The 24,787-nt window shown below is 52.4% G+C and overlaps 11 protein-coding genes across 11 annotated transcripts; 4 read left to right on the top strand and 7 right to left on the bottom strand.

Moving 5' to 3' along the window:
* Positions 1-1,221: 1,221 nt before the first annotated feature.
* A1O7_08448 (uncharacterized protein) lies at positions 1,222-2,035 on the bottom strand (the record flags this gene model as incomplete). The annotated part of the gene is made up of 2 exons (XM_007762440.1): positions 1,222-1,277; positions 1,339-2,035. The coding sequence occupies 2 exons, from the start codon at positions 2,033-2,035 to the stop codon at positions 1,222-1,224; spliced, it is 753 nt and encodes a 250-aa protein (XP_007760630.1).
* A 34-nt stretch (positions 2,036-2,069) lies between these two features.
* A1O7_08447 (uncharacterized protein) lies at positions 2,070-2,484 on the bottom strand (the record flags this gene model as incomplete). The annotated part of the gene is made up of 2 exons (XM_007762439.1): positions 2,070-2,357; positions 2,410-2,484. The coding sequence occupies 2 exons, from the start codon at positions 2,482-2,484 to the stop codon at positions 2,070-2,072; spliced, it is 363 nt and encodes a 120-aa protein (XP_007760629.1).
* Positions 2,485-2,815: 331 nt separating this feature from the next.
* On the bottom strand, positions 2,816-3,803 carry A1O7_08446 (uncharacterized protein; the record flags this gene model as incomplete). The annotated part of the gene is made up of 2 exons (XM_007762438.1): positions 2,816-3,627; positions 3,677-3,803. 2 exons carry the CDS (start codon positions 3,801-3,803, stop codon positions 2,816-2,818), a joined length of 939 nt encoding a protein of 312 aa, XP_007760628.1.
* A 405-nt stretch (positions 3,804-4,208) lies between these two features.
* Positions 4,209-5,051, bottom strand: A1O7_08445 (uncharacterized protein; the record flags this gene model as incomplete). Its single annotated transcript, XM_007762437.1, has 1 exon — positions 4,209-5,051. The coding sequence occupies one exon, from the start codon at positions 5,049-5,051 to the stop codon at positions 4,209-4,211; it is 843 nt and encodes a 280-aa protein (XP_007760627.1).
* An 847-nt stretch (positions 5,052-5,898) lies between these two features.
* A1O7_08444 (uncharacterized protein) lies at positions 5,899-6,700 on the bottom strand (the record flags this gene model as incomplete). Its single annotated transcript, XM_007762436.1, has 2 exons — positions 5,899-6,108; positions 6,176-6,700. 2 exons carry the CDS (start codon positions 6,698-6,700, stop codon positions 5,899-5,901), a joined length of 735 nt encoding a protein of 244 aa, XP_007760626.1.
* A 2,155-nt stretch (positions 6,701-8,855) lies between these two features.
* On the bottom strand, positions 8,856-11,153 carry A1O7_08443 (uncharacterized protein; the record flags this gene model as incomplete). Its single annotated transcript, XM_007762435.1, has 1 exon — positions 8,856-11,153. One exon carries the CDS (start codon positions 11,151-11,153, stop codon positions 8,856-8,858), a length of 2,298 nt encoding a protein of 765 aa, XP_007760625.1.
* A 934-nt stretch (positions 11,154-12,087) lies between these two features.
* A1O7_08442 (ubiquitin-activating enzyme E1) lies at positions 12,088-15,186 on the top strand (the record flags this gene model as incomplete). Its single annotated transcript, XM_007762434.1, has 1 exon — positions 12,088-15,186. One exon carries the CDS (start codon positions 12,088-12,090, stop codon positions 15,184-15,186), a length of 3,099 nt encoding a protein of 1,032 aa, XP_007760624.1.
* A 615-nt stretch (positions 15,187-15,801) lies between these two features.
* On the top strand, positions 15,802-17,120 carry A1O7_08441 (ubiquitin-activating enzyme E1; the record flags this gene model as incomplete). The annotated part of the gene is made up of 2 exons (XM_007762433.1): positions 15,802-16,150; positions 16,207-17,120. 2 exons carry the CDS (start codon positions 15,802-15,804, stop codon positions 17,118-17,120), a joined length of 1,263 nt encoding a protein of 420 aa, XP_007760623.1.
* A 3,936-nt stretch (positions 17,121-21,056) lies between these two features.
* Positions 21,057-22,397, top strand: A1O7_08440 (uncharacterized protein; the record flags this gene model as incomplete). Its single annotated transcript, XM_007762432.1, has 3 exons — positions 21,057-21,401; positions 21,452-21,971; positions 22,036-22,397. Coding segments are annotated over 3 exons (1,227 nt in total), but the record flags the coding sequence as incomplete, so codon positions are not given.
* Positions 22,398-23,047: 650 nt separating this feature from the next.
* On the top strand, positions 23,048-23,599 carry A1O7_08439 (uncharacterized protein; the record flags this gene model as incomplete). Its single annotated transcript, XM_007762431.1, has 1 exon — positions 23,048-23,599. The coding sequence occupies one exon, from the start codon at positions 23,048-23,050 to the stop codon at positions 23,597-23,599; it is 552 nt and encodes a 183-aa protein (XP_007760621.1).
* Positions 23,600-23,791: 192 nt separating this feature from the next.
* On the bottom strand, positions 23,792-24,172 carry A1O7_08438 (uncharacterized protein; the record flags this gene model as incomplete). Its single annotated transcript, XM_007762430.1, has 1 exon — positions 23,792-24,172. The coding sequence occupies one exon, from the start codon at positions 24,170-24,172 to the stop codon at positions 23,792-23,794; it is 381 nt and encodes a 126-aa protein (XP_007760620.1).
* Between the last annotated feature and the right edge of the window lie 615 nt (positions 24,173-24,787).

Here is a 24,787-nt window from a genome sequence, read left to right as displayed (position 1 = left end):
GCCAGCAGGAAGGGGCACTTCAGAGACTATTCTTTGTCACTTACCGTCAGGCATGGCCTGGCGGGGCAGAGCCGGGCAGGGTAGGGCAGGGCAAGCACACTCTCTTGCAATGCCCAGGATGATTCCCTGTATGATTTGCGATATGATACCCAATTGCAACGGCAACCACTTTTAGCGCGGTGTGCAGTGTTTAGGCAATTCAGATACCTACCAATGACGACTCACGATTCATGATCCACTTTACACCTCTTCCTTTTCGTAGACCGTACACGGACGTCGGAGCATAGGCTGGATGAATGTGCAAAGCGCGTATGTGAGCCTAGGTAGGCGCCAAAAACAAGAATTCACCGGACCAGAACCGCTAATGGTCACTCGCAAAGCACCCACAGCCCCGGGCGTGTTGCAGTAAGTGGGACCCAAAGCCTTGGAAGAGGGAGAAGGAAATGGGAACAGAGCACAGCAGTGGTAGCTAGGGTAGGGTAGGGTAGGATAGAATCGGCCTCGCAGGATAGAGGGAGGATGCAGGGCACACGACAGTCCGATCAACGCATCGAGGAACACGGATCCCTCCTTTCCTTTGTCGCGGATCTGACCTGATCTGCTCTGCTCTGATCTGAGGTCGTTGCTCCCCCGGTACGTGATTGGGAACGCAGAGGGATAGAACAGCAGAATAGAATAGGATTGGATTGGATAGGATTGAGATGAGATGAGATGAGATCTCCTCTCGGGGAAGAGTCACCAGAGTCGAGTCAAGTCGAGTCGAGTCATGTATTGAGTTGAGTTCAGATCAGATCATTCAGCTCTCGGCTCTCCGTTTGCATTTCTGGTATCCTGTATGTATCATGCTATGCTATGCCATGCCTTTCGCTGCCCCTTCGCCGTCGCCCTCGCAGCACCACACCAGCACTAGCAAATACCACGCTCAAGCTCAATGTTCCGTTCTGGGCGCCGGAAAGCATGCAAGCTCTCATGATATGTGTGAATTGTGATATGTGAAGGAAGATGGAATTGTCTTCGATGCAGGCATACTCCAGCTTCCTATTCATGGCTGAAGGCTGCTTTTCTCCATTTCATACCCCGTCTCGCTCGCCGCAGCTAGAATGGATGAGTGCGCGTCGAGAGGGTCCATATGTCTCCAACCCCAAGGACTTGGTGCTCCATTTACTGCTCACAGCTCCCACTCGTAACGCACTCAGATTCCAGTCTTACTGTCGTCAATCACTAGGATTGGGGAGTCAGCAGACCTTTGAAGAAGCGGTCGGTGTTGGAGACGAGACCTGTATTCACAATGACATTAGGGCGAGGATATAACGGGCGATAGACCGAGTGATTACTTACCTGTAACTGTAGGTGGGGTAGCTGAGACGTTTTCCACGCTACGGACGCTGATGTTCGAGACGCTATCTTCGGGGCGGAGGTCGATCTGCCGTGCAGGATCCGCTAGGTTCTGCTTGAGCATGCGTCCGGCAGAATCGTGAGATGACGAAAGCGATGAAGTGACTGTGACTGGGGAGGAGAACCGCTCAGGGTCAAGTGTATGCTTCTGAGACACATAAATGATCTGTGGCTGACGCTTTGCAGGGAAGTTGAGGACAGTTCCTGGCTTTAGGCTCTTGATGTCGATGTCGATTTGCTGCTTCTTATCGCTGGCCACCAAAGTCGGGGCGGGTGGTGGAGAAAACTCAATGCTTGGTAGCGGCTTCTGAGGGTCGTGGAGGACGGACTTGACCATCGCTTTAGCTGTAATGGGGTACTTCGATAGGATTTCTTTCAAGTTCTCATCGAGCTTGCTGCGATGCTTGGATACCGTGAGTTGTGGTGTAACAGGAGCCTCGCTGTACTTATTTGTAGCCATCACTGGTGTTCGAGTAGTTCGATTAGTCGAAGACGAGACACGGGACTGCCTGATGCGCTTCGTGTTCGGTTCGATCTCACTCTCGATCCCAAAAAACGCGGCGTCTTCGTCCTCTGACTTGATTGTCGCTTCGCTGACGACGTAATCTTCATTACCCTTCTCGAAGGAGCCCAAGCTCATCTCATTGTCAGTGGTGACAGATGCAAGTATGTCGTTAGTCTAATTTCTTGCCTCGGGTCTGGCGCTTAGGGCCAGCTCCGTCAGCAGCACCATCGACTTGTGGCAGAGCCTTGTCGGGTTTGTCGTCATCATCGTCGTCCTCATCTTTAGTCGGAGCCTTACGCTTGCGTGTGCCGTCACTCTTCTTGGCTTTGCTCGCACCCGACGGCTTGCTTGCTGTAGAGCCTGTATCTTGCTCGATCTTTTCCTTGAGACGTCTGTAGCGAATGGCACTAGCACCTTTGGTCGAGCCGATTGCTACAGCAACAGCTTCCCAGTCGATCTAACCGCTGTCAGTTTCGTTTCACTCGACCCGACGCTGTGGGTCTCCCTACCTTCCCATCTCCAGAGCAATGCTGAAGGCAATGGTACAGAAAGATGACATTGTCGTCGGATTGATATGGTGCCATGTTGACCTGAGTGATAGTATGATTTGTTCAGGCGAGAAAGCTTGTTGACAGGTTGGTTGGAGAGATGAAGTCGAGGAGTGATGGTGGAAGAGGTGGAGATGTGAGAAGGAAGAAGTGTTCGAGTAGTGAATGGACAATGACTGGCTACTTCACTTGAAGTGATATACGGTGATAAGAAGCCTCCGCTGGGGAATGTGAGACCGAAGCGAGCTGGGAATGAGTCGAGGTCGAGGTCGATGTTAAGGGATGAGGACGAATAGCTGGCATGTGCCAGTAGCTTCGGAGACCTCTTTATGTTTGAATAGGACGTCGCGCATTCGTCATCGTGCTTTCAAGTATTCATCTCAACGTCATTCATCTCGTCTCGTGTGACCGCCTTCTTCGACACAGGCTGACTTCGCGTGACAGACTCCAGCAGGACTGCTTGGATAACTGTCTGGGTTCCACGAGCAGCAGCAATAGCGCTGTCGGCCAGCTCGTCGTATCCTATCACTCCACCGTCGCTCTGCTTAGGCGCACTTCCGTAGGACCACATTTCCACGACCTCATCTCTTGATGGCAGGTATCCAACCACGCAGGTCGAGAGTATTTCATCGTGTTCAACAGCCGCAGGGTCCAGTATTCGAACAAGCTTGCCGTCTTTTCCAAGCACAACGGCACCGACGCCAGCCGCCAAAGAGTCGAGACAATCTATTCTAGCATCTGCCAACGCGGCCATGGAGACATTGATCGCCGCTGCCAGTAGGTTGAACAGCCCAATTCCCGTAAACCCGCTCCCTTCCTCTCGGTCATCTTCTCCCTCAAGAACCATCACGGCTATATCAATCGCGCTCTTTGGCCATCGGTCTGGTAATAGGACACCCTTCAATGCATTCTGCAGATGTAGTCCAAGGTCTTTCTCCGTCGAATCAGGGACGTAGCCTTGGCGAATGCGAGTAGCGAAAGGTGCAAACTTGATTGAGGCACTCAGTTGCAAATTGGGCGAGAAGGATGCGGTTCGCGGTAGCGGCTTTGGCCCATGCACAGCGCATGACAGTTTTATGGTGGAGGACGTGCGTGAAATCGTCGACTTTGGCTCCGCAGGACTTTCGAGCTCCAGATAGGCCGAGCCGCTCGCTGAGGGGACGAGTCCGGTCTGTAAAACTGTTTACAATCAACATGCGCAACTTTTGCAGCGACCCGACGGGCATACAAATCTTGCGGAGTTCATGTGGCTTTCGCGCTCGCTCTGGCCATGCTGCCGCAGAATGGGGGCCCTCTGTAAATCGTGGCGGCTGGGTCGTGCCCGGCGGCCCATTGATCCTTCGTCGGTCACTCATGACATCGTAAATGTCGTGTGAAAAGGAGCGAATCTCCCAAAATGAGAGAGGACTGGAAGTACGAGGGAGAAAACAACAGCACTGTATTCCGTAGGTGATTTCAGAAGGGAAACAAAAATGTTCCCCGCATGGCTGAGAATCAACGCCCCGCCGCTTCATGCGAGGGACAGCCTTGCGCAGCCTTACGTAGCCTTGCAGAATCGCGGAATCGTGTTCGAAGATTAATTATGACATGTTCACAGGAGAAGCGTTCATAGATGCTCTATTAATCCTTTTCAAAGCCTTCATTGGGAGATGGATGACTCGGCTAGATTACTTTTTGACCTCGCGATACATGAGTTTTGCTGGATGAGCAATTCAGCGAGACCAAGCTTCTACGCTGATCCTACATCAGTAGAAAGTCCGTCAGTGGGTCCTCTTTTCAAGAAGGCTCCTCATACGTTCGAGCAGTCTACGCATGTGCTTGCCTCCGGCCCAAGTAACAATGGCCACGATGAGACCTGTAGCCAGAACTCGTCTCCTCAGTCTCGCACGAATCTCACTTGTCCCCTTAGCAAGCCAGGACCTTGGGAAGATATGTGGGAACGGCTCATATGGCTGCGGCACAGGCACATTCAGAATCTCACACAGTGGCTTCCACCCATCCTTCACGTTGAAGTAGAAGAGCCGATTCGATGGTACGACACGCCGGACATACTCCGCATGAGCATCGTACAGTCCTTCCTGATTCGACATTGGCCAAGCTTCGCATGGAGGGATCCCAACCGCCTGGGGCACACGTCTCCAGAACTCGAAGGAGAATTGGCAGAAGCGCCTCAGTTGTGGTGAAGGCCAGGACCAAGCGTACAGGTCGTGAATGCTCTGCCACAGAGCCGAATAACTTGCCCACCAGGATTCCTTGTCCCGGACGGTGACGATAACTTTCGCATCCGGATACAGTTGCAATAGCTCTTCGACGAAATAGCAGCCCGGCTGATCAGAGCTCGCGACGCACCCCTCGGTCAGCTGCGCGAGGCGATACAGCACGAAGGTCCGGTCGACCAGCGTTTTTGTCGGACAATGCAGCGCAAGCTCGAGCATCTGTTGTTGCAGGTGGGCGTCGCCGGTATATGAGGCGGACCCACCGTCGAAGACTTTGCCTTTGAGCAGTATCTCGAGCGCTCTAGTCATGGACGTGGTGCCTGTCCTAGGCAACCCGGCTACTATGACTTTGAGCGTCGACTCTGTTGTAGCAATGTCGGTTGCCATGATTTCAGTCGACCGTGCTGCAGCTATAGCCCCGTGGTATTTGTCCTCATTTTCATGTTTATATGCGATTGGTTCGTTCGTCGATCGTTCACGCTGACAGTATGAGGAGGTGAGAAGTCTATGTTAACCACATCCTTGTCATCGACATAAGCTCGGCACAATTCGGCCGCAGTTTCTCCGCAGGATATCCTCCTATTCTTACCCTTGCTTTACCAAACCATGTCGTGCAACGCAGAAACAGCTTGTTTCAAGATACAATAGATGATACACAAGCACACCTGCCTTGAGAAGGTACCAATTGACGGAGCCTCACCACCGCCGGCCTACCGAATGGAGGTGACAAATTCCCATAGCACGGCGTGAACAGTTATAAGCATCAGAAACTCAGGCGCACCTAGTATGGGATCGGCACATATCGAACGGACTCACCCCAACATTGATACTAGCAACGAGGCGGTACCGCCCACAGCTACCATGAGTGTACGAATTACGAGTATTGCGGCTGTCAAAGAGTGTATTGTTTAGTTGTGTACTGGATCTCCCAGTAATCGTAGACGGCTTGTCAATCAACAGGTGTGCCTGTCAGACAACAAGACCTGAAGCGGGCAGTGCGGGCAAATTGTACTCCTTGGACATCGCACAGTCCTTCAATCCGTTCTTCGATGCCCAACCGAAAGTATTGATGTCCACAGACATTGTGCATTCGTCCGTTCCAACTTCGGCATCAGTCCCTTTCCGTCGTATCACCGATAGCTTACATGGACGTGATCCCTGTAAGAGATCAGCACAATCAGACCCCGTATCGATTCGGCTCCAGCTCAAACAGCAACAAGTCGTGGAAGAGCACTTACCAATGGTTAGCCGTGTTGTCCCCTCTATCGCCCTTCACACAATTTGGGATGACTGTGCATTGCTGATATCGCCATTGACTCCACGGCTTGACGCTGTCTTGGCTCACTTCCCAGATTCTTTGCCCCCACATCACGTATTTGAGAGAAAGGTCGCTCGCGTGGTTCATCACCCACTCCGCGATAGGTTCGCCAGCTATCGTTTTACCCTTTGGTCACGGGTCAGTACCAGAAAGGAATAATTGCCGTCGCGGAACTCAAGGGAAAAGTACTCACTCCGGCTTCCGTCACCATCATATCAGTTGCCATGCCAGTGCAATGATCGCTTGAGCTCGGGTCGTCACAGTTCCTGATGCATCCGATTTCCTTGACCTTGCCTGGGAATGCATTGACGATAGCCTTCGCTCCATCAATGGCCTTCTGCTTACAGCCTGAGCTAGTGCTGGGGAGTTGCGGCCCACTGCCAGCAGGCATGCAGCACTTGAAGTTAGCAGGCCCGGGGCACTGGTTCGTTTCGGTGTTGCCGGAGCTGCAGGAAGAGGTGAAGCGACAATTTCCTTTGTTACCGGTTCCACAGGCGGTTTTGTTGCAGCACTTGATGTCCTCAGGTGTTCCCGGGCAGGCGCCAGAGATGTACTTTCCCCCGGCAGAGATGCAGGATGAGGTCGAGATGCAGACGCCGGGAGCCCCTCCGGAGCCAGTGCATGCGCCGTTGACTTCAGAACGAGCTAAGAGGAGGGACGATGCATCGCCGCCGGTCAGGAAGAGATGAAGGACGGTGAGAACAAGTGTTGGAAGCATCTTGAGGAGAGGCGATGTAATTGCTTGGCGACAAAAGTATGGGCTGTTTTGACTTCGGGGGTGTCTGTTGAACTTGCACTTCAGCTACCTGCTCGTCCGTGGGCAGGTAGTTTTATATGTTTTCTCGAGTGCAGTGGCACCCTTGCAATTGAGATTTGGGAAGCATGCCTTGTTCTTTTGTGCAAGGGGGAAACAGGGTTGAAGTCCATGGTGTTCGCTGTGCATCAATGATAATTGCCGACCATCCTTGTATTCGTCAAACTCGCACGATTCAAACCCAAAGCCCGCATTCACTTCCACCTGGCGAATGTATCCTCCCGCCTATAACCCGAATACGAGCATGGTGATTGGTGTAGCACAGTCCTGCGAGCCTTGGCTACCGTAATGCAAGGCTGAAAGCCAGCATTCCAGCATCCTGGCGGCGTCGACGGTGACACAGCCAAGAAAAATTCAGCCTTCCTGTCCAGGTCGATTTGTCAAGCCAGGCAAGACAGGAGAGCGTCAAAGTTGCTTTTGCCCAGTGGACGTACAGCCGTCCTCTTCAGGCAGCCTCTCCCTTAAAGCACCGCCCACCTTTCAACACACTGCCTCCCCCTTTACGTATTCCCTACCTGTTAACTGACCCCATCCCCGTTGATGGCGATGGCTGTACCCACGAGTTCGAACCATTTTCCTCAAGATGGAACCAGCACCAGCTGCCTAATCAGTGTAAGCAGGGAAGTGGTACTGTGCTGGTATAGCCGTGGAGAAAGAGAGCCCCCCAGTTTGGTTGGCAGAGGTTTGTGTCCCCATGTGGGAATATATCCTGATGGCAGACGACGTGTCAACTTTAGGACCATCGTTTCGGGCTGCATCGTTCATGCACTATGCGCGGGAGACTATGGCATCAGGCTGATTACTGTAGAAGAGCTGGTGACCGGCCGAAGAGATGAAATTCACGTCAAGAGCAAGACACCTGCAAGAGCATGGCGCGCTAGCCCGACTGACACACGCGGCTAGGCCACATCCGGATAGCGTTGCCAAGCCACAAGCTAATTTGTCGAGCGCAATTTCAGATTTCTTTCACTGCAGCTCTCTGACTTTTTGCCCTCTACGTGCTCCGTACTGTTCGATATCTCTCACATCAATACCATCAAAATGCCCAACTATTGAGCTCCAGTGCGCTTACGCCCTCGCCTTTAATTGATTTCTGTGTGAGCAGCTCCTCGGTTCGCCCTACTCCCCTCCTCTGATGAAGCCTATCATACTTCAGTTCCGGCGATTCTTCATGAGCCTCGAACTCAACATGCACTACCATCTGACACATCATTCCCTTCCACAAGCCTCCCAAGTTTTCTTATGTCAAGGCCATCTCTAATGGAAAGCATTGCCAGGCTCGGTTCTTGCATATGACGGCAACCGTGACGGTCTTGTTCACTTCGTGTGCAGAAAAGGCAACGTAGGCTAGGTAAGCTGCCACATCTCCCCTGCCTACTTCCATTCCTATCACCATCACCTCGTCTCTATGATGATCAAAGGTTCTCAATAATCAGTTCTGCTTCTGATCTCCCTTGAAGAAAGCATTACCAAAGCTTACCAATTTGTCTGATCTCCTCCGTCCAATCACTGTCTACCCCTAAATCTCACGTTTGACGAACACCTTTGCTAACCCACAACTTCTGCTAAACAGAAATCGAAACCCTCGTTATCAGGGCGCGTTGTTGGTTGCGAGACGACAAAAGTTCAGCCCAAAGTACGTTTTTCTCCTTCCATCACCCGCTCATCCCTTCCGCCCTGTTTATGATGACACCATGTCTATCCATTCTCCAAGTTCCCTTGCGGGACACCCTTCTCCACAGCAGCGAGATTGTGTGGGAGCAGCTTTCGTATTGAGAGTTTCGGACTGCCTTCTTGCTGCGTAGGGAAGGGGATGAGGTCGACGGCTTTTCTGATTGTATCTTCATCACGTTTGATATTTATTTCACGCCGCTCTTGAATGATCTGAACATAGGGTGATCAAACTAACGATGGTGCTTGTGTAGGGTTTGTTTAATAGTAATACATGGCCAACTTCCTCATCCACCTAGGTAACTAGGCTCTGGGCTGATCGTAGCCTGTATCGCGGCCGTCGTCAAATCGTAGACTGATGGTAACAATACTTCGGGACCTCCAGTCATTAGTCATCATCATAGCCGTCAATGAGCTCGTGGCGGTCTTCGTCCTGCCTCCCAAAAAGTCCATCTAGCTTCATAACTAATCGGTCAACGACAGTCCTTGCCTGCCAGGGCACAAAGTCTGTCTCGGTTCCATCCAAATTCATCTCACTCATGCCGTCATCGATATTACTGCTCACGCCGCTCCCCGTTTCCTTTTCTTTCTCCATGTCACGAATCTTGTCGACAATCTTTGAAAGCGAGGCTTCAACAGCGCTCCTAGTCCGGTCCATCTCGGCGAGCACTTCCACTTCGTCCTGTGCATAGTTGGAGAAGGCGTCAACCACACCCTCGTCATCCTGCAGGTCTAGCCCTTGCCAGACTGTCTGAAGCCGCGAGAAGAGGGCGACGAGGTGATCGATTTGGTCAAGAAGCTCTTTTAGTGATTCGATGAAGCCGTCGTTTGCGAGGAAAAGAGCTGCATTCAATGCATGTAGATACCTCCGATGCGCGTCGGCCAGCGCGCGAGGATCAGTGGGCACCCTCTCTTTGTCGCGGCCGACGGCTTCAGACATAGGCGGCTCTCCAGCCGACGACGCTGTGGTTGGCCTCGATGACCTTGCAGAAGAAAGGTGATGTGAGTCCTTGCCCTCCAGCCACTCGCGGAAATGAGTCCAACTGCTCTGAATCACCTCGCCCTGCAGATATGCCTGAAGCTCATTGACCAGGAACAAGAGCTTGCTCGCGCAGGTCCAATGACCTCTGGTCCTTGAGTTGCGTTGGGCATCTTTCAGCCTGCCAGCTTCCAGTCTTGCTCGTCCAGACTGTGAAGTGCTTCTCGGTGGTCCCAGAGGGCTCGGGTGACATCGGCGATGAGATGACAGCCTCCATAGTGCCGATAAATGTAGTTCTGCTCGATGAATGGAGAGCAGATAGGCGTTGATGTGGGCGTAGATCTTGGCATCGTCCGAGGACAAGAATATGTGCAGTGGCGATTGTGCCGGGAAAGCAAGGCGCAGAAGTGTGGGCGTAGGCAGCAGTGTGGCTATGAGGCGCATGCTGTGCTCACTCGGCGCTGCTTTGAGAGACAAAAACTGTCTGGCGAGATGGAAGGTGTCGTCCTCAAGGTCATCCTCCCTTTGTAAAGCTGCAATCTCCGCCATGGTTTTGGCCAGCACACCATTCAGTTCCGCCTCCTTCACTGCTAGGTCGTCCAGTCTTCCGATCTTTCGAATCGGACGAGCTGTTGCCAGTGTCTGCTGGCGGCCACGAAGTCTATCATCTGCATGCCTGATCAAAGATACCGCAAACTCGCCTTGACCAAGGAGCATATAACGCAAAATGACCTGAAGAAGTTGCATTACTAAGGACCGGGGAAGGATTTGAGAGAGGGCGTTTTCCGAGATGCTCTGGTTGATGGCCAGTAACGCACTCCCCAACAGGGTTGGGTTCAATGGGTACTGCAACGAGCAAAGCACTGTGAGATGGTTCTGTAACAGAGCCATGGACGGGTCTTCGAAGGCCTGTAACGCAGCTGCACCAGAAGTGGCTTGCGAACGCAGCTGGCTCAACGCACTACCGGCTGAGAGTAATGCTTGGATTGCCCCCCGCCTCAACAATTTAGGAGCCAATGCAGGATCAATGATGAACTCATCCATGGCAGACGACGGATTTGGATTCGGTTTGACGCAGAAGTCCTGATTCCCAGCGGCAGGAAGCTTGCCATAGAGGACCCAGAGCGACGTCGCTCGCATCCAACTTTTCTGAGCAACTGTTAAGAGTGCCACAGCCATTTCTTCAATGTCCGAGTAACCTGTATGTGTTTCATCTTCTAGCAGATCGAGAATGCTGGCTCCGGATGGCGGGCGTTTCCTTGCACTCTGCGCGGCACTGGGGTCGAGATGCTGGACTACTGACCATAGCCACTCCAACCGTCTAGTCCAGGGTGAAAACTCGGCCACGATGGTGCTCAAAGGCACGATCTCATACGCTGCCACGTATCCTGCATCCTTTCGGAGAATGGCAGATTCCACCTGTATAATCTTGCTCAAGAACGAGCCCAAGTGAACGTCTGCTACTGAGGAGCTCACCGCTCGGCACACCATCGACTTGTGATGTTTGGACAACTGCGTCGTCGTCGTTCTGATCTGGACATGCAAGTCATGTAGGCGAGCTAGGGTATCTAGCATAACCCGTTCCGGGGGTGAAACATATTGGTTGAATGGCGTTTCCTGGTCTCCTTCTCCTGATGGTCGTACCCGTGCTTGCGACCATATAGGCGACTGGAGACCGGACAGGGACAAGAGGATCTCATGAAGCATTTTGTAGGTTGCGTGCGGCGGCAGGGTCGAGGGTCGTCGCACAACTCAAATGAGGAAGGGAAGTCGTGTGGCCGTTGGAACCTGAGGATAAGCCGCCCAACGAGTTCGAAGCGACACATCGGAAAGGATCGAGGCGCATAGCGAACGCGAAGTGCGGTGAAACGGTAATGACTGAAAACACGGTCAAGTCGCGGTTGGGAGAATCACGCGTCGAGAGTGCTTCGGTCCAACATCGTCTACCTGAGCTGATGTTGAGGTTAGACCGAGGTGTAGAGGATCGTGTCTAACTATGCGTCTGCAGGATGTCCCTCGTGGAGGTTTTGAGACCGCCCATGCCTTGCCTGGAGAGAATAAGACCAGCGGGCAGCGGTGTACGGAGTACAATTGAAGCGGGTTCTCGAGGCGTCAAGGGAGTCTGCAGTCCACCGTTGCAGGCAACCCCATTTCCTACAGTAGGTGCCCCCCATGCTCCGTATCGTGCCTGGCAGGCGGCTATTGCATCACTGATCGATCTGTCACCCTGATCCGGAGGCCGCCATCACCAATTGCTCACTTCAGTTCGCGAATCTTCTTGACTAATAGCACAAAACACACCTGCGTTTGCCGTATGAGCCTTGCCTGCGCCCGTCAACTTTCGTCCTTTCTTCATATTCAGCGTCTTGAGGCCTAGGTCTCTGTCACTCCTTCCAAACTCTTTCTGACTCGCCTCCCATCACCTCCCGTCAGTTTCCGTCGCTCTCCTCCCCCGCCACTCCAAATACCCATCTGAAGCAGCAGTGTCGCTCTTCGGATCACTCGTGCTATCAGTCTAGGTCTTGCCGCAGGCAAGGCCACTGTCATCATTTCACCTCACGCCGAGATCCCAGATACTATAAAGGCCGGTAGCAAAAGAAAGGCTTCCTCCGAAGACGTCTCCCGGCCAGAAAAGAAAATCATGACAGACCAGTTGATGGATGTTGACAATCCTGGGGCTGCCATTCAGCAGCTCCAGAATGGCGAGATCGATGAGTCCCTCTACAGCAGACAACTCTACGTTCTGGGACATGAGGCTATGAAGCGTATGGGCGCCTCCAACGTCCTCATCGTTGGATTAAAGGGCTTAGGTGTCGAAATTGCAAAGAACATTGCCCTGGCTGGCGTCAAGTCTCTGACTCTCTTCGACCCTGAACCGGCTGCCATTGCCGACCTCTCCTCCCAATTCTTCCTGCACGCCGAAGACGTCGGCAAGCCTAGAGCAGAGGTTACGGCGCCCCGCGTGGCTGAACTCAACGCTTATACTCCCATATCCATTTCCAAAGCGAAATCATTGACAGACGATCTGAGCCACCTCAAACAATACCAAGTCATCGTCCTGACAAACACGTCCCTCAAGGACCAGCTCACAATCTCCGATTACTGCCACCAGAACGGGATCTACTTGGTGATTGCCGATACGTTTGGTCTCTTTGGTTATATCTTCACAGACTTCGGAAAGGATTTCACAGTGGGCGACGTGACGGGCGAGAACCCAATCAGTGGCATTGTTGCAGACATCGATGAGACTGGTCTGGTATCGGCTCTTGATGAGACGAGACACGGACTTGAAGATGGTGACTATGTCGAGTTCGCCGAAGTCAAAGGCCTGGAAGGCTTGAATGGTACAGCTCCCCGAAAAATTACAGTCAAAGGACCGTACTCGTTTTCCATCGGCGATGTCTCAGGTCTGGGCAAGTACGAAGGAGGCGGTCTCTGGGCACAAGTCAAGATGCCAAAGGTTCTCCAATTCCAGCCCCTGTCCGAACAGATCAAGAAGCCTGAAATCCTCATGTCCGACTTTGCGAAATTTGACCGACCTGCGCAACTTCATGTCGGCATCCAGGCGCTCCACCAGTTCAAAGAGAACAAGGGCTCATTCCCACGACCACACAATGACGAAGACGCAAAGGAAGTCATTGCGATCACCAAGAAATTGGCGAAGGAAAGCGGTGAAGAGGTTGAAATCGATGACAAACTGATCACAGAGCTGAGTTACCAGGCTCAAGGTGATATCAGTCCAATGGCCGCATTCTTTGGTGGTCTGACTGCACAGGAAGTTCTCAAGGCTGTGTCTGGAAAATTTACGCCAGTTGTACAGTGGATGTATTTTGATTCTTTAGAATCAATTCCGACGTCGGTGGCCAGGAATGAGGAGCTTTGCAAGCCCATTGGATGCAGATACGACGGCCAGATTGCAGTATTCGGCAAAGAGTTTCAAGAAAAGATCTCCAATGTGAAGAATTTCTTGGTTGGCGCTGGCGCCATCGGTTGTGAGATGCTCAAGAACTACGCCATGATTGGCCTAGGAAGCGGTCCCAAGGGGCATATTACCGTCACAGACAACGACTCCATCGAGAAGAGCAACCTCAACCGTCAATTCTTGTTCAGGGCCAAGGACGTCGGCAAGCAGAAGAGCGAGGTCGCGGCAGAGGCAGCCCAGGCCATGAATCCTGACCTCAAGGGTAAATTCACCATCATGACGGACAGAATTGGGCCTGACAGCGAGGATATCTTCAACGAAGAATTCTGGCATGAGCTTGATTTTGTCACAAATGCATTGGACAACGTCGAAGCCCGTACCTACGTGGACAGAAGATGCGTGTTCTTCATGAAGCCATTGCTCGAAAGCGGTACGCTCGGAACGAAAGGCAATACCCAGGTCATTCTGCCACGCCTGACCGAATCGTATTCCAGCTCACAGGATCCGCCTGAGCAATCATTCCCCATGTGTACACTACGAAGCTTCCCCAACAAGATTGAGCATACCATTGCTTGGGCCCGTGACTTGTTCCAGTCGTACTTCGTCGGCCCCCCGGAAACGGTCAACCTGTACATGTCCCAACCAGATTACATCAATACCACTCTGAAACAACAAGGCAATGAAAAGATGATCCTCGACAGTCTCAAGGAGTATCTAGTGACCAACAAGCCGTCCGACTTCAACGACTGTATCAGCTGGGCGCGGATCGAGTTTGAGAAGCAGTATCACAATGCTATCGAACAATTGCTGTACAATTTCCCCAAGGACTCCAAGACTTCATCGGGGGCCGACTTCTGGTCTGGACCGAAGCGCGCTCCGACATCGCTCAACTTCGATCCCAAGGACGAGACACATATGGGCTTTGTGGTTCACGGAGCCGCTCTTCGTGCCTACAACTATGGCATTCCTGTCCCGAAGCTCAAGCATGAAGATTATGTCAAGGTCATCGACAGCATGATCATCCCTGAATTCAGACCCGATGCCAATGTGAAGATCCAAGCAGACGAGAAAGAGCCGGATCCAAATGCCGCCCAGCCCAGTTTCGCAGACGACGCTGAAGAGCTGAATAAGATTATCGCGGAACTGCCCACACCCAAATCTCTGCCTGGTTTCCGACTCAATGTCGTGGAGTTCGAGAAGGATGATGATACCAACCACCACATCGACTTCATCACAAGTGCCAGCAATCTCCGTGCACTGAACTACAACATTCCAGTGGCGGATCGCCACAAGACAAAGTTCATTGCTGGCAAGATCATTCCCGCCATCGCGACCACCACCGCGTTGGTCACAGGGCTGGTGATCGTTGAGCTCTTCAAGATTGTGGACGGCAAGACCGACCTTGAGCAATACAAGAATGGGTTCGTCAATCTGGCACTGCCATTCTTCGGTTTTAGCGAACCTATTGCCAGTCCAAAGGGCAAGTACCAGGGCAAGAACGGTGAAGTCACCATTGACAAGCTCTGGGACCGGTTCGAGGTGGATGACATCACGTTGACCGAGTTCTTGAAACACTTCGAAGACCTTGGACTGAGTGTGACCATGGTCAGCTCCGGAGTCAGCTTGCTCTATGCCAGTTTCTACCCGCCCAACAAGACGAAGGACCGCATGCCTCTCAAGATGAGCAAATTGTTGGAGACGATCAGTCGCAAGCCAATTCCTGAGCACCAGAAGAACATTATCTTTGAGATTACGGCCGAAGACACGACCGAAGAGGACGTCGAGATCCCGTACGTGATGGTCAAGTACAAGAAGTAGAGGACGACTCAGACATTGGCTTCATATGGCCTTGGACGGACGTACTGCAGGTTGGCGTTTAGTCAGATTGGTAGACCTGGAAGGCATGGAAAGCGACTACTAGGAATTTCGACAGGATGTGGAAGAATAGAGGATAGAGGTTCTCATTCGACTCTGTATCAAGACTGGCTATGAGAACATACACGATCGTCAATAGTGTAACACAGGCCCGAAGTGCCAATATCGCCATTATGGAGTTTTGTTGACGAAAATTCCGCGTGTTGATTTTCTCGCCGCAAGTGGAAAGCCCGTATTGCCACATGTTGCGATAGTCTTACTGCATCTTTAGTCAGGACATCATGTTTAGTCACTGGGTGGCTTTCCTGCTCGTCATGATTAGCTTTAGAGCTTGCAGGGAGCCATGCTGATTGCCCCTCAGCGGCGCGAAAACCCCACGTTGTGTCATCGAAGCGATCGGTCACCGTGTAGGGCGCCGTGCTGCGATGAGTACGGGCTAATTACTTTGAGGTTTCGTCGAAGCTACAAAAGCTGTGCTTGTCCCTTCTACCAATTCAGCTGCTCCGGATCACCCTTATGTCCAGAATCCTCGCACGTGCACGACAACAGCTAGCACACATGTCTTCGCAAGCAACCAAAGGCGATCCCTCGAAGGCCTCGGGCGCCCCGGCACAGCTGGAATCCCAAATGTCGTCGGTACGGAGCAGCTCTGTTTATGCCACGTCCATCTTCGCTGTTATTGTCTCGATTGTTGCTTTCTACTTTCTGAAACCGTCGCTGAATGCAGAGTTCTCACATTTACAGGCCAAAGGCGGCATCACGGACTGGGTGAAGCCGGGCGACAAGTCCGGCGAGTTCAAACGACAGGCGTCCTCGTTCCGGAATTGGATCTCGAGTGATCCCAATGCCGAGTTTCCCGCGGAGAAGGGGCGGTATCATCTCTACGTCAGCTACGCGTGTCCTTGGGGTGAGTGTGGCCTGTCCACAGAAAGGAAGCAGCGCTAACTGATCGGGCACAAACAGCCCACCGGACACTTATCGTACGGAAGCTGAAGGGCCTGGAAGACATCATCCCCTTCACCAGCGTGCATTGGCATATGGCGGAAAAAGGTAGCGGCCCGCCCCCTCATCGAATCGCCGGACAACTTAAACTAACGAGCGCCGGTGGTGGTCAAGGCTGGCGCTTCGCCACACAAGACGAGACCGTGCCCGGCGAAAACACGACGCCCGACCCCTTACACCCGAACAACACGCACCTGCGCGACCTATATTTCGCCGTGAACCCGAACTACGAGGGCCGCTTCACCGTCCCGACCCTGTGGGACAAGAAGAAGCAGACGATCGTGAGCAACGAGTCCTCCGAGATCATCCGCATGTTCTACACGGCCTTTGACGGCCTGGTCGACGCGAAATATAAAGACGTGGTACTGTATCCAGACGACCTAAAGGCCAAGATCGACGACGTGAATAGCTGGACGTACGACGACATCAACAACGGCGTGTACAAGAGCGGGTTCGCCACCACCCAGGAAGCCTACGAGAAGAATGTTCACCAACTCTTCAAGTCGCTCGACCGCACCGAGCAGATCCTCGCGGAGTCTTCATCGCAAGGCCCGTATTATTTCGGCGACAGGCTCACAGAGGCGGATGTGCGCTTGTTCACAACCATTGTGCGCTTCGACCCCGTCTACGTCCAGCACTTCAAGTGTAATCTGCGGGATATACGGTCCGGATACCCCCACCTGCATCGGTGGCTGAGGCACCTCTACTGGACGATCCCGGCGTTCGGGGAGACGACGCAGTTTGAACATATCAAGAAGCATTACACGAAGAGTCACAAGCAGATTAATCCGTTTGGGATCACGCCTGTCGGGCCCGTGCCGGATATACTCAAGCAGGATGAGGAGGTCGGGGTCGTGAAGAAGGCTGTGGCGTGATGGAAGAAGAAGAAGATATGCGCGGTGAATATGATGTGTTCACGGAGTATGCATAGTAGCAATCGAGGGAATGGATATTTTGAATTGATGGGTAGTTGATTCGTGACCAAGTTTGCAATTTCGGGAAGCCGGCACAGCTGCAGTATATCAGGTTCCGGTACCAGCAGCGCCGAATGGGAGGGTATACTTTCTTCCAGAATCAATTCTTATAATTCTCGTCTGAGAACGTCGTCTATGTGCAACGATAGGCCACTCCCATTCTTCAGTTCCTATTGCGGCTGAGGTGCTTGGCAAAGAGCACCCAAGCATGTTAGAGGACACAGGAAGTTATCGGTTAATTGGACGTCTTCGTCACTGGAGACGGAAGGTGGATCAATGGTCAAGTTTGTGATTGACTGACCATCTACCGCTGACTATTCTGATTTCGACGAAACGAAGTGTCGCTGCTCAGGTCCCCCCTCCAGCAATGCAGAGCTATTGCCCTCAAGGACCAATGCCATAGCATGCCACGAAGCAGAAGTGGATTCATCCCGAGCTTCTCAATCAGTCCATCTCGATAAACCAAGCCGCTGAACTGCCCGGGCCGAGACGTCTCAGCATACCCATCCTCAGCTGTTCGCTGCCATGCTGAACCACATATCAAGGCACATCCACCGTCTCTCCGCCTTGGATGATGTCCAACTGATGGGATGCCCGGCCTTCCGTCAGATATCCTGAATGCAGATATCCTGAATGCTGATATCCTAGATGCTGATATCCTGAGTGCTGATCTCCTGAATGCTGATATCCATCCCTGCCAGGCGTTCAAGATCGTCAACCGGAGAGCCCGTTCTTGCTCGTATCGCCGTCGAATGGTAGACGTGCCCAGACCTCCTTCCGCATCCTGGATGGCCTAAGTATTTCGTCGGAATCTCCTGATGACTTGATGCTGGATGGGCGCTCTTCTTCCATTAGTACCACGAGCTGGCTCGGGTATGTAGGTTGGAAATCCGCTTGGCCGTGAGGTTGCCTCTGCTTTGATACTGGAGGTGTTAAGTTCAAGGCGAACCTCAGATGTTACGACCCTGCCTCGCCATGTCTCGAAATCGTCGTGTTCGCGGCTGATAAATGTGATCAAGACATGCACATTCAGCCAAAGGCGTCGGGAATAAGGTACGAACCCGTTCTGGGTGCAGGGCGAAACCAAGGTTGCAACAGACCCGCATTTCCAAGGTCGGGAGCAATTGCCAATTTGGTTGCCACATGGCGCGAGTTCGAATCGGACTAGGAACCCCTTGCTGAGGAAGTAATCTAGCGCGAACCTCTTTTCCATCGTGTTCGTTCGGCCGCTATGGAGGCTTCGCTCATGGATGACGAATTCGGCGGGATACACGATAATGTTGCTGTTTGCCTTCTGAGCGCTTTCGAAGGCAGCTTCGAGCTCCGACGCAGCGTTTCGGCTGGAGAAAAACATGCTGCGCCGTTCCTCGATGGTGAACTTCATCAGGGAGGGGAATAGTCTTGCGACGCGTGAAGGATTTGGGCTCGGAGATCTCGAGTTCTATTCGAGTCTCATCGAGCCGACCAATCCTGCTTCCCCCTTGTGATGTGTGAGACGGCGACCTGCGTTGACGACTTCCAGGAATGTATCCTCCTCCACCATGACCGTCATACGCCTCAAAGCAATGGCTCTGAGGAGCTTATTCTTGTAAAGCGCCTGACAGACATGGAACAAGCTGAAGGGGTCGAAAGGGGCTGAGACAGGCGCTGGGAGATTTGTGCCAGGATTGCTGTGTTCAACGGCTTCCATTGGGTTCGCGAGAGCGGTAGCTTCTCTCTTGAGCCTGAGTCTGGTACTCTGTCGCGTGGTTTTCTTCACCGGAATGACTGTGTATTGCTCAAATACGAACCTGACGATCATTGCCACGATCTCTATTGGGAGCTCCAGGAGCGTTGACATCATGAATGGGTATCCTTAGAACAATGGGGGCAAAAAGATGATTATCCGAATATGATCCGAAGATGAGCCGAAGATGAGCCAGAGTAATATGAACGGAGAAGCACAGAGCACGACAGTGACTGACCCAGTGAATGAACAGTCATCACTGTGCTACTCCGTATTCACTCCGGTAATGTTAGTCACGTGCTTTGTCGGCCGCGAAGAGGGCCCTTGGGACGCGTGACCGCAATCACAATGTCGCGGCTATGTGTGATCACATCACAATTCAGATAATGGGACCGGCGGTGCTAATTGCGGTTGAGGGTCAGCAAGCATCGACGGCATGAATAGCAGGGCGGTGGCCACGTCTTGAAGGCTGAGTAGACGTCCAAGAAGTGGCCAGAAATGCCCTAAAGTTGTCAGCCTCGCGAATACTCCGCGGTTACGACATGTGCGTTATAGTCTTCTCTTCAGGGTTATGATTTTTACCGAACACGTCTAACGACGTGCTTGCTTGCATAGTGAGAATGATGGAAATAGAGATGTCTGGTAGCTCTGCGTGTTGACATCGTTCCCAACGGTAAGCTCAATATACAAAGGTGCTCGATGTCATGGACGGCGGAAAATGTAGTCATATAACGAGCATAGTTTTGTGTGCCAGAGGTTCGCAGGATACCTTCCATTCAAGCCTTGTGTCTGCACACGACAACTTGGAAGTTGAAGGAAGCTTGGGCACGTCTGTAGATAGACAGGAATACCAGTGCTGCTGTTCCATAGATCGGCACATCTAGGTAGACATAGCCTAGCAGTAGAAACAAAGACTTCAAGTGCAGATGACGTTCTAGCTTCTGTGCAATAGCTCGGACAGCATAGAGGAAGTGAAGAAGTCAGAAAACCATGAAGTACCTTGGTAAGAGGTTAGTAAGAAACTAGCGACTCACGTGCAATCACGTGACAATACGTTCTCTCACGTGCTTGTGAGCTTCCCTCTCCTCCACTTCCGATTCGTCACCTTACACTACCAATTTCCCTTTCGACCACCACAACCCCACACAGGCAGATTGATATTGACAGCTGTTCGGACCCGGCCTACCATTGGGCTTAGGGAAGATAGCCTGCGGGAGCCGGCTCGTCATGTGCTTCAGTTTGCTCTGAAGGCACAAAGCATGGAGCAAGGTCCTCCACACCAACCAGATCTGTTTTTCAGGCCTTTCGAGAGCCGTTCCACATGCTGGGTTGCATAACCCGCTGACCTTATCCATACCCGGCAGGTTTCACCAATTGCGTTGGATTTGAGCGTCAAACAGCACGACAAAAAGCATGACCAGCATCTCGCAAACCTATCTGACCACATGCGTCTCCTTCCGGTAATGTCCTCAGCCCATTCAGCCAGTCAAACTCGGCTATGGCGGGTGACGTGGACTGAGCCTGGAAGCCTCACGGAGCCTGACATTCCCGTTACCCTATCTGTGTCCCTTCTCCTTGCGCTGGTGTCGCGTGCCTCACTTGTGCTCATGCACAGACTACAAATCAAGGTTCGTCGTGGAGTCTCGCTTGACCGTATCTCATCCATGATTTTGAGATGCGTTGCCACTCTGCCAAAGGCGTAGGGTCCATTGTATCCGGCAACTCCGCCAGAGTGGGGGTTGCACGATCAGGTGCGTCCTTGTGCGGCCGAGTCGACCATATGCAGATGTTATCCTTGTTGGTTTCTTGCTCGTCATTTCCCTGTGCGCCTTCTCAGTCTCCTATATCACGGTCGACCCTTCCGGTAAGTTGGGCTGGAAGGAACGGTATCCGTTTCGGGAAAGTGTGCTTCTTCGGCGATTCAAATCTGACCCTGGAGCTGGGTTTCTGAGATAGATGTCTCCGGCCCGTACTTGCTTGCCTGTCGGGCACTCAGAGCTACGACCTTCTCCGGCAATCGGGCGCGGCAATAGTCCTCAACGACGATCCATCGATTCCTACACGTGTTTCAATGTCGGCTGGCAACGCCCCTAGCTTTCGTTAACACCGAAATGGGTTTTCTGGGGCTCGGCGAGCCGTCCTGGGGGACTCTCATCATCTGTCTAGGAGCGTGGATAAATCGGGATTTCAAGACGCCGATACTTCGAACCTCGGAAATCTCATATGAGTTACGAGTAGAAGATCCTGGTCACGAATTAGCACTACACTTGCCCACTGCCGAAAATGAGCGCACCGAAGGACACAGCCGCTGGCGAAGCAGAGAAATATCACTGTTTGGATACCAGAGGACTGTGGAGACACCCGATACGACCGTGTTTCGAAGCAGGACACTCAGCAGGGTACTCTTGCGCTTACCTTTTGTTGTGGAGATTGTGTACTGGGCTTTGATATACGGTGTCCGTCCAGCAAGCTCCCGCCTCACAATTTACAGCCTAACGCATTACAGGTCTACCAGTTCGGTCGAGGCCAACTGGCTATACGCTTTGTTGATCATACTATTGACATAGCATGCTGTCATGCCCTGGCCGTTATCGAAATGGAGCAGCGGCTGCACATCTTTTGGGAATTGTCCACCCAGCAGTTCTTCCTTCAACATACTGACTGGATGTGGTGGATCAACCGAATCTATAGTTTTGTCCATCTGCCCGCAACGATAAGTTTCCTGGTCGGCCTTTACTACTTCGCGATCACACGTAACAGATCGAAGGCCGACTCGAGCTGGCAAGTCGACCCAACAAAAGGCCCCGAGCTATATGAGTCAAAACGCCGGGCATTAGCACTGTGCAACCTCTTAGCATTCTGTGTCTTCAGCATGTGGCCATGCATGCCTCCTCGCTTGCTCGGACAATCCACACTACCTGGAGAGGCAGGCAAAATCGCCCGGAGCTTTGGATTCATTGACACCGTACATGCTCGAGACGGCGCCATCAGCGCCTTCAATACTAAAAAATGGACAAACCAGCTAGGTGAGCACGATACCTCCGAACCCGTCTGCGTACGCGTTGTGATATGTTTCTGAGTGAGAAACAGCTGCTATGCCCTCGCTACACTTCGGGTACTCGTTGCTGGTTGGAGTTTCGCTGATGCGGCTGCCGCTCGCTCACTCATCGAGACGCTACAGCATATCCCTGCCATTTCTGAGCTCACAGACTGGGTTCCACATCCGCGGACCGTCCTTCCCAAAGCTGATATGCGAACTCATCGGCGGCTTATACCCTACTACAATATTGGTCGTAATCGTCGCTACCGCAAACCATTTCATCTTGGACGCTGTTGCAGGAGGCATGATTTCCTTGTTCGCATTACGATGCAACGGGGTCATGAAAAATCTGCTCCCTGTGGAGGACTATGTGCTCTGGTGCCTTCGAATTCACAAACCTGTACACCACCCAACTCCAGAGAGACATCAGCTTGAAGGCAAGCATCGAGCCTGGGTCGGCAATGAATCTAACATCTGATATCTCTGTTGCAGTCAGTTGTGCGTCGCGGAACGGCAGAGACGGAACACGATTGACGAAAGGAAGTTAACAACTCGATGGCGTGACCCGAGCTCTCCGGCTTGTCGTCTGCGAGAGACACCCTCTTTTGAAAGGTGTAATCACAAAATGTGCACGTCCTTGGGGGATTACAACTATCTGGCGGATTCCACACGATCCAAGAGAAATGCAAGGCTAGTGCTGGAGTCTTCCATGAGGACCATACCTTGTAAGCATCATAGCTGGGTGTTATAGCTATTAAGTAATCCACATAATGCAACGTGAGGGGGCTCCCGCTCTCTCACGCCTGGACAATCGAAAGAGACGATTTTTCTTGTCGAAAGTGTGCACGAATTCATCTACTGCCGCGCCGAAGGATATAAGCTACTGCGGAGAAAATATTACGGCGGATCATAAAGTACAAGCACGAAGGTCTCGACACTCAACATCAATTGCGGGCACTTTCCCACGTGTGCTCTCAGACCTAGGACAATGCATGACAGTTCCTAGGTAGCTAGCGGAGTCGCGGGCCTTTACAACTTCATCCATACCTCAGTCGACCTGTTATGGCGTCCTCTCAGCCGGATGTCGACCAGGATCTGGTCCGACGCCGGACGATCTTCTCTGACTACAACCGCTTCTTGCACACCTCGACCCTCGCAGCATGTGTTCTGGCCCCTGTGCTGATCGCTCTTCCACCGCGAAAACTAGACCTCTACACGTTCTTTTTGTCAGGCGCACTCATCGCGTCGGCGGACTACCAAGCTAGAGAGCGGGCAGGATTGGGAATCATGGGCTACGCTTCACGGCGCTTCATGTCAAGAGAACAGTCGAGATTACCGGGTCAGGAAGGTGCGAATCCGGTGCAGGAATCGGGCAGACTACTCGAAGAGTCATCCCCGAGACTCGTGCAGGGCTCAACTTTGCAGCACCAAGCTCAGGAGGACTGGAAGCAACAGCGACTAAAGGAGGAGCAGGAGAAGCTTGATCAGGGCGAAGGCTATTGGTCCATGATAGTCGACCAGGTCTGGCATGTGTGGAACCAGGAAGAGAAGAAAGTTGAGCAGCTTAAGGAGAAAGATGAGGAGGTTGTGCAGGCGAGAAAGGAGAAGGGTTGAAAGACACAAACTTTTGTTGGTGCAGACCTATATTGAACGCCAGCTTTGGTTCCCAAGTCTGAAGATCAACGATGCTGGACTCAGACAAAAGCAGCCCCAGAACTGATCTGGTTCGACCACAATCCTACTCGGCCGACTCAGCTCCCAGACACGGTTGCCTCAACCGCAAAACTCGTTGAGAAGGCTTGTCAGTCAGTGCTTCTCGGCCCCACTGTTGTTCGATCCGCCCCTCGCTTTACCACAAGCATGGCCGCAGCCGAACCTCTGCTCGTCGACCTCAGCCTGGAAGTCCCGTACCTTGATACCCTGCTTCTTCAGGTCGTCCGTCACCTTTTCACTCTCTTCAGTTTGTTCACGCCGGGACTTCTCTTCACGGTAATGGAATATGATCGGGGCGTGGCAGGCGTGTGATCTCCGATGGGTTGGCGCCTGAGCTGCTGGTGCAGGTTGCTGGATGGCTGTTGAACTGGTACCCGTAGTTACTTTGAGATTTGACCGGTTCGGTTGAGACGGAAGCGAGTGGCTTCTGGGTGATATGGGAGGAGGAAAAATGCGGGTTGCGAGGCCGGACATGCTTGGATTGCTCATGTTTAGCGCCCTGTACGGCACTGTGAGCCGTATTGCTTTCTGTCTGTGTTGGAAGAGGGAACCAATGGTCATACCAGCGATACCTGAGCTCTTCCTTTCGATGGAGTGCCGCTGAAGGTGGGCTGGCAGGTTGAGCTTACAGACGCGCGTAACTCGCGTGAGCATGGTGTATTTGATGCACTGAATCGAAGCAGTGGGGATGGGGTATCAGCGTCGACTCAACATTCAATATGGCCAATGCCTCGTCTCGGTCACGAGAAAAAAAGAAATTATGACAGCAGGAACGTTCAACAATTGCTAGGATATGCCCTGCACTCAAAGTCGGGGTGGGAAGATTGACATGCAAAAGCAGACCGGATGGGCTCTTTATGCACGCCGCAAACGTTGTACAGAGACGCGACACGCAGGATTTTGCAGTCAGGACTACATGAGAGGGTGTGGTGTCAAGTGTTCATTAGGTTACACGACGCAATATCAACAGCCAATTGCAGGATACTGGCTTTGGACCGGGAACATGCTGATTCGTGGTGAAGGTACCCTTTCAGAGAGATTTCAGTGTCGGACGCTTCCTTCGCGCCGCGTCCTGGATCAAGAGGACCA

The sequence above is a fragment of the Cladophialophora yegresii genome (assembly GCF_000585515.1).
Source record: "Cladophialophora yegresii CBS 114405 chromosome Unknown aczIN-supercont1.6, whole genome shotgun sequence".
Classification (NCBI taxonomy): Eukaryota; Fungi; Ascomycota; class Eurotiomycetes; order Chaetothyriales; family Herpotrichiellaceae; genus Cladophialophora; species Cladophialophora yegresii.
Note: the sequence above shows the minus strand (reverse complement) of the source record. Positions and strands in the feature narration are given on the sequence as shown.